At 49.7% G+C, this 14,598-nt stretch overlaps 1 protein-coding gene across 1 annotated transcript in view; it reads left to right on the top strand.

The window, feature by feature from the left end:
- Nucleotides 1-14,598, top strand: part of PCNX2 (pecanex 2) — a 218,865-nt gene that overhangs the window by 196,214 nt on the left and 8,053 nt on the right. Inside the window, exons 27-29 of the mRNA XM_069484552.1 lie at nucleotides 1,906-2,139; nucleotides 3,605-3,720; nucleotides 14,071-14,215. Of these exons, the coding sequence (XP_069340653.1) occupies nucleotides 1,906-2,139; nucleotides 3,605-3,720; nucleotides 14,071-14,215 (495 nt within the window). The remainder of the gene's footprint in view (nucleotides 1-1,905; nucleotides 2,140-3,604; nucleotides 3,721-14,070; nucleotides 14,216-14,598) is intronic.

The following is a 14,598-nucleotide window of genomic DNA, read 5'->3' as shown; positions in this document are numbered from 1 at the left end:
CGTGCACTCTGGTGGCCACCACAGACGCAGCCGTGTCCTGGCCCCTACTGCTGCCCCGTCCCCTCACCCCTCTGCCTCAACCTCTCCTGGGCTGCTGCTTCTGCCTGCCTCCCCCGGGCCTCGTGCTCTTCCCGCTTGCTGGGTAGGTAAGTCACGGACGTTCAACATATGATGCTTACGACTACTTCTTGCATATACGTGTCACGGGCCAGCCCACGGGCTGAGTTCTCCATATGCATCATCTCATTCTAAACCTCCGCACCACCATGCACAGTGGGCTTCCTGAGCGCGTCTGTCTCTCCCCACTCCTGCCTTCAGCTGCCGTTGACCTCTTCCTCCACCCCTCCCTCTCCCCCTTCCTCCTGTGCGGAAGGGCTTTCTCGATTGCATGGCCGTCCTGGGGCGCAGTGTCACAGAGGGTAGGAGAACAGGCGTGCTACTCAGTTCTAGATACTGCCTGCAGACTTCCTTCCTCCACTTGCTCATTTTGAAGACAGGTTGACGGTGGCGCCTAGTAGAAAATACGTCCAAAAGAAGCCAGGCCATAGCCAGGAGCCACGCAGATTAGTCTCCCCATAGTCCAGGCTGCCCGCAGTCCCGACCGCAAGAGAAAGGCCAAGTCAGGAGTTTGCGATTGTTTAGCGGAAGTCAGAGACCAGTGTGTCCGTCCCTTCACCTGCTCAAGCTCCTGGAAGACTGGAAACCAGACCCCAGTAACCTGAGGCCTTGAGCTCTGGATTCCACGTCCCAGACAGAGGGAGGGGAGGGCAGGAGCGGGTGGGTGGGAGCCCCCCCGCCCCAGCCAAGGGCTTTTCTCTGCGTAGGCATCAGTCACCGAAGCCATTGTTCCGTCCACCTGAGGTTCGCTTACTTCCTGTTTTCTTGCTTGGAGAGAATGTGTTTTTGTAAACACTGAAGGCCAGCAGTTTCGTGTTTGACTCCAAGGGGAGCACGCTGACCTGCCGCTTCGCATCAAACACCGCGGGCCCCTCGTCCCTCGTGATTTCAGGATGAGACGTGCAGCCCTGTTCCGGGGTCCCCTGAGCCCCAGCAGCCCTGAGTGCCACCTCCCGTTTTCTGTTACAATGACATTGTCGTGAATGTCGGAAGGGACTCCTCAGCAGCGGACTTCGATCTGGTGCTGAAGTGTCCCTGCCAGGCTTGGATTTTTATTTTTCTCTGTTGCATTTTGATTCCTCGTGGCCAGGTGCTAGCCTTGTTGAAGGATGAATTCATTCAAAAACGACAAGGTGGCTTTCAACAAAGCTGTGACTTAGAGCAGTGAAGCTGGAGGGAGGGCGGCGCTGTCCCCAGTGGGGACTGATAAGTAGGGTGTCTGATTAAGGGGGAAACACGGCTTGTTTCTGGACGGATCACAGATACCCGCTGCCCGGGCACTCAGGCTGACCAGGCGTATGTGTGTCACAGCGATCGCATGTCATTAGCACTTTCCGTAAGACCCGTGTTGTTTTAGTTCATTAAATACCCTTTGGCCGGGGCTGGAAGAGGGTCTGCCCCAGTCTCTGTCAGCTGGATCAGCCCAGCCTGGCACCCACAGAAGCCCGCAGTAGCCCAAACAGAGGGGGCTTTTTTGTTCTTCTCTCAGAAAGGGAAGGGCCAGCTGCCATTCTTCCTCGCCACAGAAACTCTGTCCTGATACATTCTGCTACATGATGTTCCCACTTTCCTCTTCCCTACCATAACCCTTGAGAGAGGACACTTTAGAATGTCTCAAGTATGCATCCCCCTAGCAGGAAATGCAAATGATACCACACGTGGGGACTTCATGCCTCCTACTTTCCTGAGGTTGGTTTACTTTCTGAGATATAAGAAGTTAAAAAAAACAAAAACCTCCCTGGCTTTAGAAGGGCTATAAGGGCTCAAAATCTTGCTTTCTCTCTGCAGAGTATAATATACTATATGGTGACGTCCCCCAAGCTCCTCTCCTGGATCAAAAGCGAATCCCTTCTGAAGTCCCTGCAGCCCTTTGCCAAGTGGCATTACATTGAGCATGACCTTGCAATGTTCAACATTAACATTGACGACGACTACGTGCCGTGTCTCCAGGGGATAACTCGAGCTAGCTTCTGCAACGTTTATCTAGAATGGATTCAGTACTGCACACGGAAACGACAGGAGGTGGGTGCGGGAGGTGGGGGTTGGGGGCATAGAATGCAAGTTTAAAAAACAAGGAACATTTTTATGCCCATGTCTTTCTTATATTCTGTGGTAGACTTATAAAATAGAGGAGAGAACAAATAATATTGGGTACATGTTTAAGTTAAGCAAAATTAAGTGCAAGAATCAATATACTTTGTCTCCAATGAAGGAGACTGGAGGATATTTGTCCCTTTATACTGTGCTCAGGGGCAGTGACGTTTTCAGTTTCTACCCTGAAGCTTTATGACATTGGACACTTCTTTCTTTAAAATTACATTCTGGGATTTCCATACAAACTACGTCTGTGCTGAAATCAGGAGGATTTCCTGAACATGTTGAATCACGGACATGCAAATTCTATTTAGCAATCAGATTGTCCAAGTTATTCCTGTCATTATTGCTCTTGTGCAGAGAGCACTTCTCGAGGCGAATCCTGACTCTTAGAAATAAAATTAAGAACAGTGCCAGCTTAGAAAAAGAAGAGCAGGAGTCAGAGGAGGAGGAGAAAGGGGAGGGTAGCAAATGCGGGGAATCGTTTACTTTTCTTCTTAGGATTTGCAAATCTGAGTCAAGGGGTTGTGGATGGAGAAAGTGTGTCCAAGTTGGGAACAGCTTCCTCAGCAGCTGGTGCAGTATGTGGCGTGTGCTGCAGCACCGTCACACTGGCCCAGGTCTGTGACCTTTTTATGAGCAATTAAAAACGTGGCAGAAGAAGCAAGTGACACAACCGACTTTGTTTAGAGAAACCAAGGAGGTGTGCTGATGATCTAACCCATGCTTGGCCTCTGTGGGCGGTTCAGATAATCAAAGAATCTATTGATATCCTTGGCTATGTTGCCGGGATGGCTCTGCTCTTTTCTCAGTTGCTTCATGAAATTGTTTCATTTTTCTTGCAAAAGATATTTTGACTTCAGATTTCTCCAGCAGCCCTCCCCACCCTTTTTTTTTTGAAAGCTGACTTTGAACAACTCTTTTAATTTAGTTGTTGATTGTGGACGTACAGTCCATCCAGAGGGCCCCTCACTGCTGGGAGAAGAGAAGATTCTCATTCGCACTGGATTTGTGCGGTTTTTCTCTCCCTGCCCGGCTGGGCCCCTCCGTTGCGTTGGCCAGCGCTGAGGTGGGCGTTCGCTTGGCTGGAGGCGCCGACCGTCTTCATGATCTGAAGGGCCGTATTTGAAATCCCAGAGAAGTAGGTCATCAACGCACCTCGTGGGCCATGTTCTCTCCTAAAATAGCCTTCTCGTTTTTATTTGTTTATTTTTTCTGTGTCCAACCACAAAAGAAACTGCTTCAGGAAGCAGAGTTCCCCATCCCTGAGGTCATCCTGGAGGAGAGGCCATCTGGCTGGCTTACAAAGCCTCCCCTGACCCACACGTGCGATTCCGTGTCGGTGCGTGTCGGAACCCGAGCGAAAGCTGAGTGGACGTCCTTGCTCTTTCAGCCCTCCAAGACCGTGGTGGACAGTGACGAGGACTCTCCCCTGGTGACTCTGTCCTTTGCCCTGTGCGTCCTGGGCAGGAGAGCGCTGGGCACTGCGGCCCACAACATGGCCATCAGGTACCTGGGCGAGCGTGGGACGCTGTCGACGGGGGCCGGCCCGGCGTCTTGCATTTCCGACAGAGTCTTATCACTCGTTTTCCTTATTCTAGAGTTGGACTGATTATACTTCTTTCAGAGAGTTCTTGCTAGAATAAATGGTGTTCAGCCTGCAAAAGGACTTTTTGGATCACTCTGATCTTCTAGACGGTTAGATTTGGAAATATCATTCCTGTGTTACAGTGAAGACCCAGGAATTCTGGGCAGAGGCCCTTGTACGTTACACAGGTCCTTGCGGATTTGCTGGAAGATTCAGTGAAATCTGCATATGAGGTGCCTGGCTGGGCACCTAAGAAAATGCATGCTCAATAAACATTCGTTCCCTTTCCCGCATTCTCCCTGACGTCTCGGCTCTAGTCCAGACCCGACTCTGCCCTGTCTCTGGGGATGCTGCCTCTGTTTCCCAAACTCTGTCCCTCCTGGCTCTCCCCCTCCAGTAGGTAAATAGCCCAAGTCGCTCTCCTTAAAGAACGAACACAAAATCGAACTCTTTGCTGGCCCTTGGTCACCCTCTGTCACTCCCATGGGGTCATTCACAAGGGACACAGTGCTCACACCTGGCTGCTTCTGCCAGCCTGCCAGCTCCTCCCCGCACTCCAGCCCCCTGCTCCCACCTTCCACTCACCCTCGTCCATGGCCGTGGCCTTTGGCGTCTAGCACTACAGGCCAGCGGGTCTGCACTCTGCCCGCCCTTGAGAATTGCCCCATGAGTGGTTCCCAGCCCCATGTACATGTTAAAATCTCCTGTGGGAACTGATGCCCAGGCCCTGCCCCAGCCCAGACCAATTCCGTTACAGCCCCTGTGGGTGGGACCACACATCCCCATCTTTTACAGCTCCAGGTGATTTCAGTGGGCAGGCGAGATTGAGGACCGTACACCCAGGGAGCTTAGAGAAGAAACGGAGCTTCCACTCAGCCTGGCCTGCCCGGTTCCCCCTGTGATTGGGCCTCATTCAGGGTGTCTGTGTTGCATCGTTGATCTGGTGCTCGGCGAAAGGGGCCCTTTGATGTTAACCTGAGCGAGTTTTGTGTTACTAGTTTGGATGATTAGCTCGTTAAGGGCAGAACCCACTTACCTATTTAACAACCCTCACAACCCTGGGCCGCCAGGTAGACAAGTCCGGGGAGGCTCTCGTTGGCTGTGTTTCCGAACGTCCTTCCTGAAGGGGACGGCTGTGCGTCACGACGGGTGGCAAGCTGTTGAGAGGTGTCATCGGTTACGAGCTGTGAGTTGATAAAGGGCAAGGTGTGGTGGCTGGCGACTCTTTCCATTGCTCTTTGAGACAGTAGCCTGGAGTCACCAAGCGGGAAAGGTAAGCACCGAGGGTAGTTAGAATTTGTGACTTCAGCTGCTCTTTCAACTCCCACAACTCAGAATTTCATGATTTCTTTGCAGGAGAGAAATGCCCCATGTCTGACCCTTACAATCTCGTGCTCATGCCTGTTACAGGCAAGCCCTCCAGGGAGGAGCCGGATGGCCTCCCGTCTCTCCCTGTCCTCCTGCCTAACTCAGCCTCGTCTGCGAATAAATTTGATAATTGTTGAAAGTCTAGCAGAAGACTCATTCGTGGGCTTCGCAAAACACTATGATGTGGCCCCTAGAGCAGGCTCCTTATGAAACTATAAATAGAGAATAATATTCTCAAATACTGTGGCTTCATAGGATCTTGCACTTAAAATCACAAAAGGAGTCTTCAGATACTCACAGTACCTGGGCAGATGGTTAAAATAATATAACAAGGTCTTTTGTTTGATCAATTCAAAGTGTTTTATAAATTTCAGATGGCAAACAAATACTGCAAAGTTTTTTTAGTTCGAATCTAAGATATTTTCAAAGGCTTTTTCAGTCTTGTTCTTCGTGCATCTTGCTCGGCTCTGCCTGACCCAGGTGTTTCCTGCTTGGTCGGCTCGATTTCTTCTTCCTTGATTAAGCACCATGCTTACCAGCTGCTTTTCTTAAACCTGATTTTGATGGGATTTCCTTGTTTCAAAGAGGCTCTGATACTCGGTGTCAGCTCTGCTTGCTGCAAACATGGTGATGAGATAAATCTGGGGAGAATCTGCGTAGCATTTTGGGAAAGCCTGGATTGTCTGGGGCAGGTTTAATTTTCTGAGAGGTCCCACGCCACTGCAAAATCACAGGAGGCACTTTCATTTCAGTGCTTGATTTCCAAAAGGCAGCTTCTTCCACGTGCCACCCTAGCTCCACGGTTGGGCTCTGAAGTCCGGGAAGTCGTAAGATTTGCCTGGGAGAAGGGCTGCAGTGTGAGCAGAGGTTCGAGCCTGGCAGGGCCCTGCTTCTCTTTAACCAAACAGCTGGGCTTTCCTTGGGAAAAAGAGATAACAGAGCTCAAAAAAGATTTTTAAACATAATTTTTATACATACAAATTGCTCTCAAAAAAAAAAAAAGCCATCCCAATTTGTAGTCTTATCAATAGTGTTTTCCCATATGCTCACTAATGCGTGTGTATTGCGTCTTTTTAGATTTTTCTAGTCTCAAAGGTGAAAAATGATATCTCATTCTTATCTGAATTTGCATTTCCCTTTTTAATAGGGTGAGACTGTCTTACATGTTTATTGGTCATTTATACTTTTTCTGTGAATTGCCCATTTACATGTTTTACCCATTTTTATTAAGTACTTACTGATATAGAGGAGGTATTTGCATATTAAGATATTAATACCTTGTTAGATATGTTAAAATACTTCCAACCAAGCTGTACTTGTCTTACTTTTTTCTTGTCTTTTAAAGCTTTGTGGTAGGATGCTATGCTTGCTCATTTTCTCCTTAGGTGAAATTTTAGAATCACTTTCCATAAAAACTTCCCATTGGAATTTTGATTGAGATTGTATTGAACATACAGATTAGAGAAAACAAAATAAACACCATTTAATAATATAGTGTATCTTTCTGATCACTTAGTTTTTTCAATGTCCTCAGTAAAATGTTGTTATTTTTTAAAGATCTGTAATTTCTTCATGGGCTTATTTCTAGGTATTTTATAGTTTTATTGTGATTGTGAATACAGTCATTTTATAATTGGTTACTTCTGGTATACAGGAAAGGTGTGTTTTATATATATAGATAGATATATGCTGCTGAACTCTGTTATTGACATAATATTTCAACTAATTCTCTTTGATCTTCTGGTGGAAAGGTATATCTGAAAATGATGCCAATCTTGCCTTTTTTTTCTTTCCAATGTTTATAACTCAATTCTTTTCCTTATTACATTGGCCGTGACCTCAGTACCATGTTGCAGGTGGGCATCTGTGTTAGTTTCCAAGTGCTGATACAACAACTTACCACCAACCTGGCAATTTAAAGCAATATAATTTTATTATCTTTCACTTCTGGAGGTTGGAAGTCCAAAATGGATTTCACTAGGCTAAAATCGAGGTGTCTGCAGGCTGTGCGCCTCCTGGGGTGCTGAGGGAGATTCCAGCCCCTGTTCTAGACCCTTCCTCCATCTGAGCCAGCAGAGCCGCATCTTCCAGTCTTTCTCTGACTCCAACGCCACCTGTCCTGCCTTCTGTCACAGATAAGGGCCATTGTGATTGCATCGGGCCCATCTAGAACATCCAGATAATCTCCCCATCTCAAGATCTTCAATTTAATCACATCTGCGAAACTCCCTTTGCACTGTAAGGTAACATATTTACAGGTTCCAGGGATTAGGACGTGGATATCTTTCGGGGCTATAGTCTGCCTACCATAGCATCCTTGCATTAATTAATGGGAATGAATGTAATATCTTAGCATTAAAAATATGGTTTAGTTTAGGTTTCTTTTCAACCATTTTTATGAAATCTAAAAATTTCCTTCTCTTCCTAGCTTGCTAAAGCTTTTATCAGGAAAGCATACTGGATTTTTTTTTTTTTTAATTTGAGGGCATACATTCTATGGTACTATTCTTCTCTTTTAATCTATTAATGTAATGGGTTACATTAATAGATTTCCTCATGTTGAAACATCTTTGCAATTCTGAGATAAGCTCTATTTGGTCGTGATCCATTATTCTTTTTATATAATGATGGGTTCAAGTTGCTAATATTTTACTTAGTATAATTATATCTATGTTCAAAGTAAGAATGGCTCATAATTGCATGTGTGTGTGTCGGCGTGTGCTCTATCCTTGTATAATTTTAAAATCTGGAATATGGCCTTAGGTGAACTTGATGAGACCCGTGTTGTTCTCACGTGTAAAGTTAAAGAGCAACAGATGATCGTGAACGCCGACTCCCCAGGTAGGTCTTAGGTAACAACCTGGTATAAGCCACAAGTTCCGTTTCACTTGGCTGATTTGTTGGGGAAATGTTTTGACTTTACAAAAGTGACATAGCTTTGATAGATGGTCCTCGAGAAAGAAAAATCTGTGCGTGCAAAATTAGGGAGAATGAGTAAATTGAGAATCGTCTTAAAGGAGTTGCTGAATGCAAGTGAGCAAAAGAGGACCGTTATGTAAATTGTCGTTAAATAAGATCAAATGTTGGAGTGTTCTGGAGTTGGAATGGGGTGATATGGAGAGTGCCTTTGGAGAGTTATGGAGAGTTAATGTGCCCCCTCGCAAGGCACGAGGGTGAGGTAGATACTACCACTGGCCCGATTTTGCAGCTGGAACCCCTGTGGCACAGAGAAGCGATTTGTGCGAGGTCTCAGCATGCAGACTCATGCCCAGACCCCAGGAGTCCCAGCTCCTACTGGCCACACTCTGCCGCTGTGCCCAACACCTCCCAGCAGTTAATATCCACCTGCTGGGCAGGAACGCCTTAGACTCCCCGGCTCCGGCTCCGTGCGGACATTTCTCTGGGGCGGCCTGGCTACTCCAGGCATTCACCATTTCCTCCTTGCCTACCTACGCTTCCTGGTTGACCTGTCCTGTGCCGGGTTGTGTTGCCGAGAGCTGCCGAGGGCACCTGCTGTCTGCACTGTGGCTCCAGTGCTCGGTGTGGCCTGAGCTCGGGCACACTTCGCCCTGGGGTGGCCCCTTGCCCTCTCTGCCGGCCCAGAGCCCTTCCCACTGGAGTTGCCTCCACTGTGCACCCGCAGCGCCCAGCTCGCTAGGACACATCTGCTGTGCCTTTCAGGACAAGATGAATGCTGGACGCTGGGTGTGCTCAGAATTGCCCCCCACCAACACGCACCCATGGTCCTCAAACCACACTTGTGCACGGGGGTCCCCCACATAGAGAGAGCCTCAGCAAGCCAAGCCTCTAAACACACCTGCAGGTACTGGATCTTGAGAATGAGCACAGGAATAAAGCGATGATAATGAGATCAAGAGACAAGTGTCAGAGCCAAGACTTAAGCTGAGGTTTGGAGCTTCTGGCTCCCATCCCTCCAGCCCTGTGGGGCCATCTGCTGCCTCTCAGCGCGACACCTGAACTCTAAAGGAAGTGAAGCACCTTGGAGCTATTTAGGGGACACCGTGTGTTCTTTACAGAATGTTCTTTCCAAGTGTTCTTTACCAGGTAGGAGAGAGCTGGGATCCCAACCTGGGGTTGTCTTGATTTTAGAGCCAATGGAGTAACTTTCTGGATAATATTGCATGAAAGCCATATTAGTGCACTCAATTCAGGATGTGGACAGAGTATACACACCAATTTAAATGTGAGAAAATTGCTGGAGACTGAGCTCAGGAGGGTGAGATGGGGGGGTCAGTTCAAGAACTGCACCTGTAGCACTTTTACCACTTGGCTCAACTGAAGCCTTTAAAGCTGTGGTCTCCACCCCCCAGGCCATGGACCGGTACTGATCAGGCCTGTCAGGAACCGGGTTGCACAGGAGGCGGTGAGTGGCAGATGAGCATAAGCCCCACCTCCCGTCAGATCAGCAGTGGCATTAGATTCTCACAGGAGTGCAAAGCTACAGTAAACTGTGCGTGCGAGGGATCTAGGTTGCAGAGTCCTTATGAGAATCCAATGCCTGGTGATCTGAGGTGGAGCTGAGGCGGTGATGCTAGCGCTGGGGAGAGGCTGCAAACACAGACTATCATTAGCAGAGAAGTTTGACTGCACCATAAATGTAACATGCTTGAATCATCCCCAAACCATCCCCCCAACCCCACTCCATGGAAAAAATGTCTTCCAAGAAACTGGTCCCTGGTGCCAAAAATGTTGGGGACCGCTGCTTTAAAGGGATTAAGTCATTCTAACCCAACTTCTGAGCTGGCCTTTAAGGAGATCACTCTAGTTACACCTTTTAAAAGCAGCTCGAGTTTCCTAGAGAGGCAGGTAGCCTGGAGACAGCCAGAGGGGCTTCTCCTGTGCCCCTTCAGGGTGGCATAAAATACCGAGTATTTTTTCCCACCCATCTTGTCTTCTTTCTCGACTTTTCTGGTTCGTTTCCTTGTATACGAAAGGGTTATAGTAATACGTGTTGTGCAGGTACCTGTGAGAATGAGAGGAACCCATGGAGTGGGAAGCATTTAGTAACCCACAAATCACCAGAAAAACGTAAGATGTTGTCCTTCTCTCTGCCTTTTAGTTGCTCGGAGATGGTGCCAGTCATCTGGATCATTGCCTTTTTGTTTGTTCTTTGTTGTTTTTAGAGATAGGGTCTTGCTCTGTTGCCCGGGCTGGAGCGCAGTGGCTATTCACAGGCACAGTCTTAGCTCACTGCAGCCTTGGACTCCTGGGCTCAAGCGATCCTCCCACCTCAGCCTCCCGAGTGGCTGGGACTACAGGCATGAGCCACCATGCCCTGCTTTGGATTGTTGCTTTTGTTTGGGGAACTGGAGCAGGAGAGTGTGGTCAGGAGTATGGAATTAACCATGAAACTAGCGCATGGTTGCTGGATTCCACGTAGGAGAACACAGCACGCGTGATGAGAGCTTGCTGCGGAGCCCGAGGTGGAGGTGCTGCCTGAGCCTGGGACAGTGACTCGGGTAGAGGGACACAGGCTCTCTGAGTATCTCCATTACCGATTAGTAAAGAGGGGAAGCCCAGCCTGCAAATCGCACGTAACCGTGTGTAAATGCTCCGCAAGTGCTCTGCGGAGGGCAGCGTGCCGCAGCAGAAGGCTCTCCACAGTGCTAATCTGCAGACAACGTGGTATTCACAGGCCTGTCTGGAAACTAACTAAAATGAACAAATCGGGCATTGTGCTGGGGATGCCTTGGGAGTCCTGCAGAAACTGTCCCTGCATTAAAGCGGTTTCCCTCTGAGCCCTAAGATTCGTGAAGACTTGACTCAGGATAAGGACCCTGTTGTCCAACACTTGGAAGTCCATGTCCTCCGCTGCTGCTCTGTTTGTCTGAAAGGACAGGGTCTTTCAGCAGTGGCACTGCTGACATTTGGGCTGTGTGGCTCTTTGTGGTGGGGCCGTCCTGGGCATTGTAGCCGCTTCCCCAGTCTCTACCAACTAGATGCCAAGCGCACCCAAAGATGTCTCCATACATTGCCAAATGTCCCCTGCGGCCCCAAAGCAATATCCGGTTGAGACCTACTGTGAAAGAAGGTGCAGGTGATAACTGGGCTGGGCTGATCAGTGATTTTGAACAAAATTGGGGCTTCGAGGGGGATAAGCAACCTCTGTCCGGAACAACCTTGGGAACTCTGTGGATAGAGAAATCCTAAATGAAAGAGTGTGGAAACAACCTTTGCTTCAGTTGGCCATCTCCAAATTGTCATTGCCACGGAAGGGGAGGGGACAGTTGGGTCACAAGCCCGGGGCTGACCATGAACTCTCGGCAGTGGCCGGCTCTGCAAGCAACGGCCAGAGCCTCGAGCCAGAGAACAGCTCTTCCCAGGAAGGCTGTAAAGAACCGCACTTTACACTGACCACCCGGCCTCTCGTGTGTGCTCGTCACCACCAGGTGTGGCGTCGTGAAATAGGTGGCTGGATGGGGAACCAGAAAGACAGCAAGTGGCGGATTCACTCTGAGCTAAGTGGCGCAGTGCAGTAGGCGGTACATCCCGGCGTGTTTGCACTCACTGAAGTGTCAGCCACTCGTTATCATATCAAGGAGTGATATTTTTCTAGGGCTGTCTTCATTTATGACAGTATTTAGCACTTCCGTGGGGCCAGAGAAGCCCGTGGACATCTCGCCGCCGCAGGATTTGGTGTTCTGCCTGTGGACACGCCCCTCTAGCACGTGATTACACACACACACCAGGTTTCTTTGGGTGCCAGCCTGCCCTCCATGCCCCCCCTTTACTCCCACACCCTGGCATGGTCCCCCCCCCCCGCGGACAGCATGTCCTGCCTCGCTCACGCACGGCCTTGGGAGAGTGGAGCGGGGGCCATTGTAGCCCCCACGAAGGCCAAGCTCGCATGACTCAGACGCATCACGGTGTCCCAGTAATAAAACTGCTCCAGCTGTTGGCCTGCGGCTGGGAGCCTGTCATTTCTCAGTAGAGTCTTAAAAAGACCAAGTCCTATGAAGCTCCAAACCAGACATGTGCCGCAGGTGTCCTGGGGACCTCTGCGATCTCTGCCCCCCACCTCCACTTGTCACAGCTCGCTGGTCCCCCTCCTCATTCTCTCTCGGGAAAACGGCAGGTAATGAAACACCTTACTTTTAGGATGCCTTGATCTCAAAGGTGCTAGGGATAATACCCCCAATCTAGTGGAATTCTAACTCAGACCGTTGGCTAGGTTGAAAATCATTTTAATAGAACAGCATGAAGCACCACGATGCGTCATTTTCTCTGAAAATAGAGATGACAGCTCAAACATCTATTGCCGGGGGCCTTGGATGGGGCTGTCTCGGTGAGGCCGTGCGGAGGCTGAGCCTCCCCGCTGATGAGCAAGCGGTCGATGACGCCCTGCCCTGTGGCTGAGCTGACAACAGGCTGATGCCGGGCGTTCCTCGCTCTTCTGTCACTCTGGGTATCTGGGCAAGTCCCTTAATCTCTGCCACCGTCCCCCATCCCCACGTCTGGAGGGAGTTTTCCTCTTACGCTTACGCAAGGCCATGCTGAGCAAGCAGCTCGGCCTTCCTCATCCTTTCTTGAATAAATCCCACCCATTTCTTTTAGGGTTTAGCTCTCCCATTTTAGCACTTAGCTCCTGTCTGACAACGGCAGCCTTTCCAAATGTTTTCAGCTGACAGCAGACGGTGATCATCATTCACGTTTCGAAGGCTCCACTGCCAGCGTGGGCCTGTCTGCAGCCCGGCTCTGCTGTCCAGCCAGTGCCCGCCCGGTGCCCCCGGGCAGCTGCCCCCTCCTGGATCTCTTTCTGGAAGGCTCCGGGCTCCTCCAGGCCACAGCGCCCCGAGCCCCACCTGCCCGGCCCAAGCTGTTCGCGTTTCCCACAGTCTGCTCTGAGGCCACGAAACCTCAGTGGCATCTTTCTCAAGGGAGTTATACAAGGAAATTAACGATAGTGGCACATTTCATGAGGAAATGCTAAAATAGCAATCAGAGGGACCGCTTCCCTGATGGGCAGGACCAGTGTGCTGGGTGGAATCACAAGTCATTTAAATCAGCAGGAACAGCCACCCTCAGAGGTCCCCTTCCACGCTCGCCGCCGCCGGCTCGCTCTGTCCCCGGGTGGCCCTACCGGGTGTTGTTTCTGACGCTGTCCTGCTGCCCCGTAACTGCTCTCAGGGCTGGGAGAGGCCGGGGCTGTGATGGAGAATATTAATAGAAAGACAAGAGGAGGAGGAAGGAGGGGCTGCTCTTCCTCCCCGCAGCATGCAGGCTGCGTCGCTGGCCCAAACCTCCTCCCCAAGTTCATCCAAAACGCAAAGGCCCCAGGCCCTGAGAGATCCCGCACTGTGTCCCTTATGTTCCAGTTCTCCATCCTGGCGACGCTCAGTGACTTGACGTTCGGGCAACGGAAGCAAGGCAGGAAAAACCTAGAAACATGAAAACCTGGGTAATCCGTAAAGATCCTCTAGGCATTCATTGTAAGCCTCGCAATTCTGCCTCTTCCTCTAGTCATTAAAAAAAGAAAAAGGGTGGGACTGGGAAACGAATATTCTCTGAGAGCCGAAATGACCAATTTGAGGTTTCTTTTGGTTTTATTTGCACTCTCCATGTTGTGGTAGAGTCTAGGTTTTATTAGGAGTAACACAGCCCGAAAGTGATCTCTAGAATTACAGAGAAAAAAGACGCCTGCGTCATTGTCATTCCACGGCCAGCATCGTCACGTCCTGAGAGGGGGCGGGCTGGCGGGACTGCTGGGACAGGTTTGCCTTTTCTGACCCAGACCTCTAATGTCACGTGCAGAGATCAAGTACTTCCGCGCCGCCTACAATGACTGAAGGTGACACCACCAGGAGACTCGGACTTTGCTCACACGACAGGATTCGGAACGTTTGTTCAGTGTGAATGAACGTAACCAGGACTTTGTCTTACAGCCTGGATTCCTTCCTGTATGGCCTCCACGCCCTCTTCAAAGGTGACTTCAGAGTAACGGCACGGGATGAGTGGGTATTCGCCGACATGGACCTGCTGCATAAAGTCGTCGCTCCGGCTATCAGGATGTCCCTGAAACTTCACCAGGTAAAAATCCATTTTTTTTTAAAAGTATTAGCCTGAAACTTTAGGGGGGAAAATGGCCTTTGAAAACTACGGTCCCCTTTCTTGGCACGGCATTGTGAGTGGACTCGTTACTTAGGTAACTAAGCACTGAGGCCATCTAGGTAGTCTTGACATTGGCGATGGCTATTTGCCCCTGAGAGCGGCTAAGAGGTGGTGGCATTCTGCCAGGAAGGAAGAGAGGGGCAAAGTTCGAGACCAGCCTGAGCAAGAGCGAGACCTCATCTCTACTAAAAATAGAAAGAAATTATCTGGACAGCTAAAAAACACATATATATATATATATATATAGAAAAATTAGCCGGGCATGGTGGCGCATGCCTGTAGTCCCAGCTACTGGGGAGGCT

Source organism: Eulemur rufifrons, chromosome 11 (assembly GCF_041146395.1).
Source record: "Eulemur rufifrons isolate Redbay chromosome 11, OSU_ERuf_1, whole genome shotgun sequence".
NCBI classification, from domain to species: Eukaryota; Metazoa; Chordata; class Mammalia; order Primates; family Lemuridae; genus Eulemur; species Eulemur rufifrons.
This window is presented reverse-complemented; position numbering and strand designations above follow the sequence as displayed.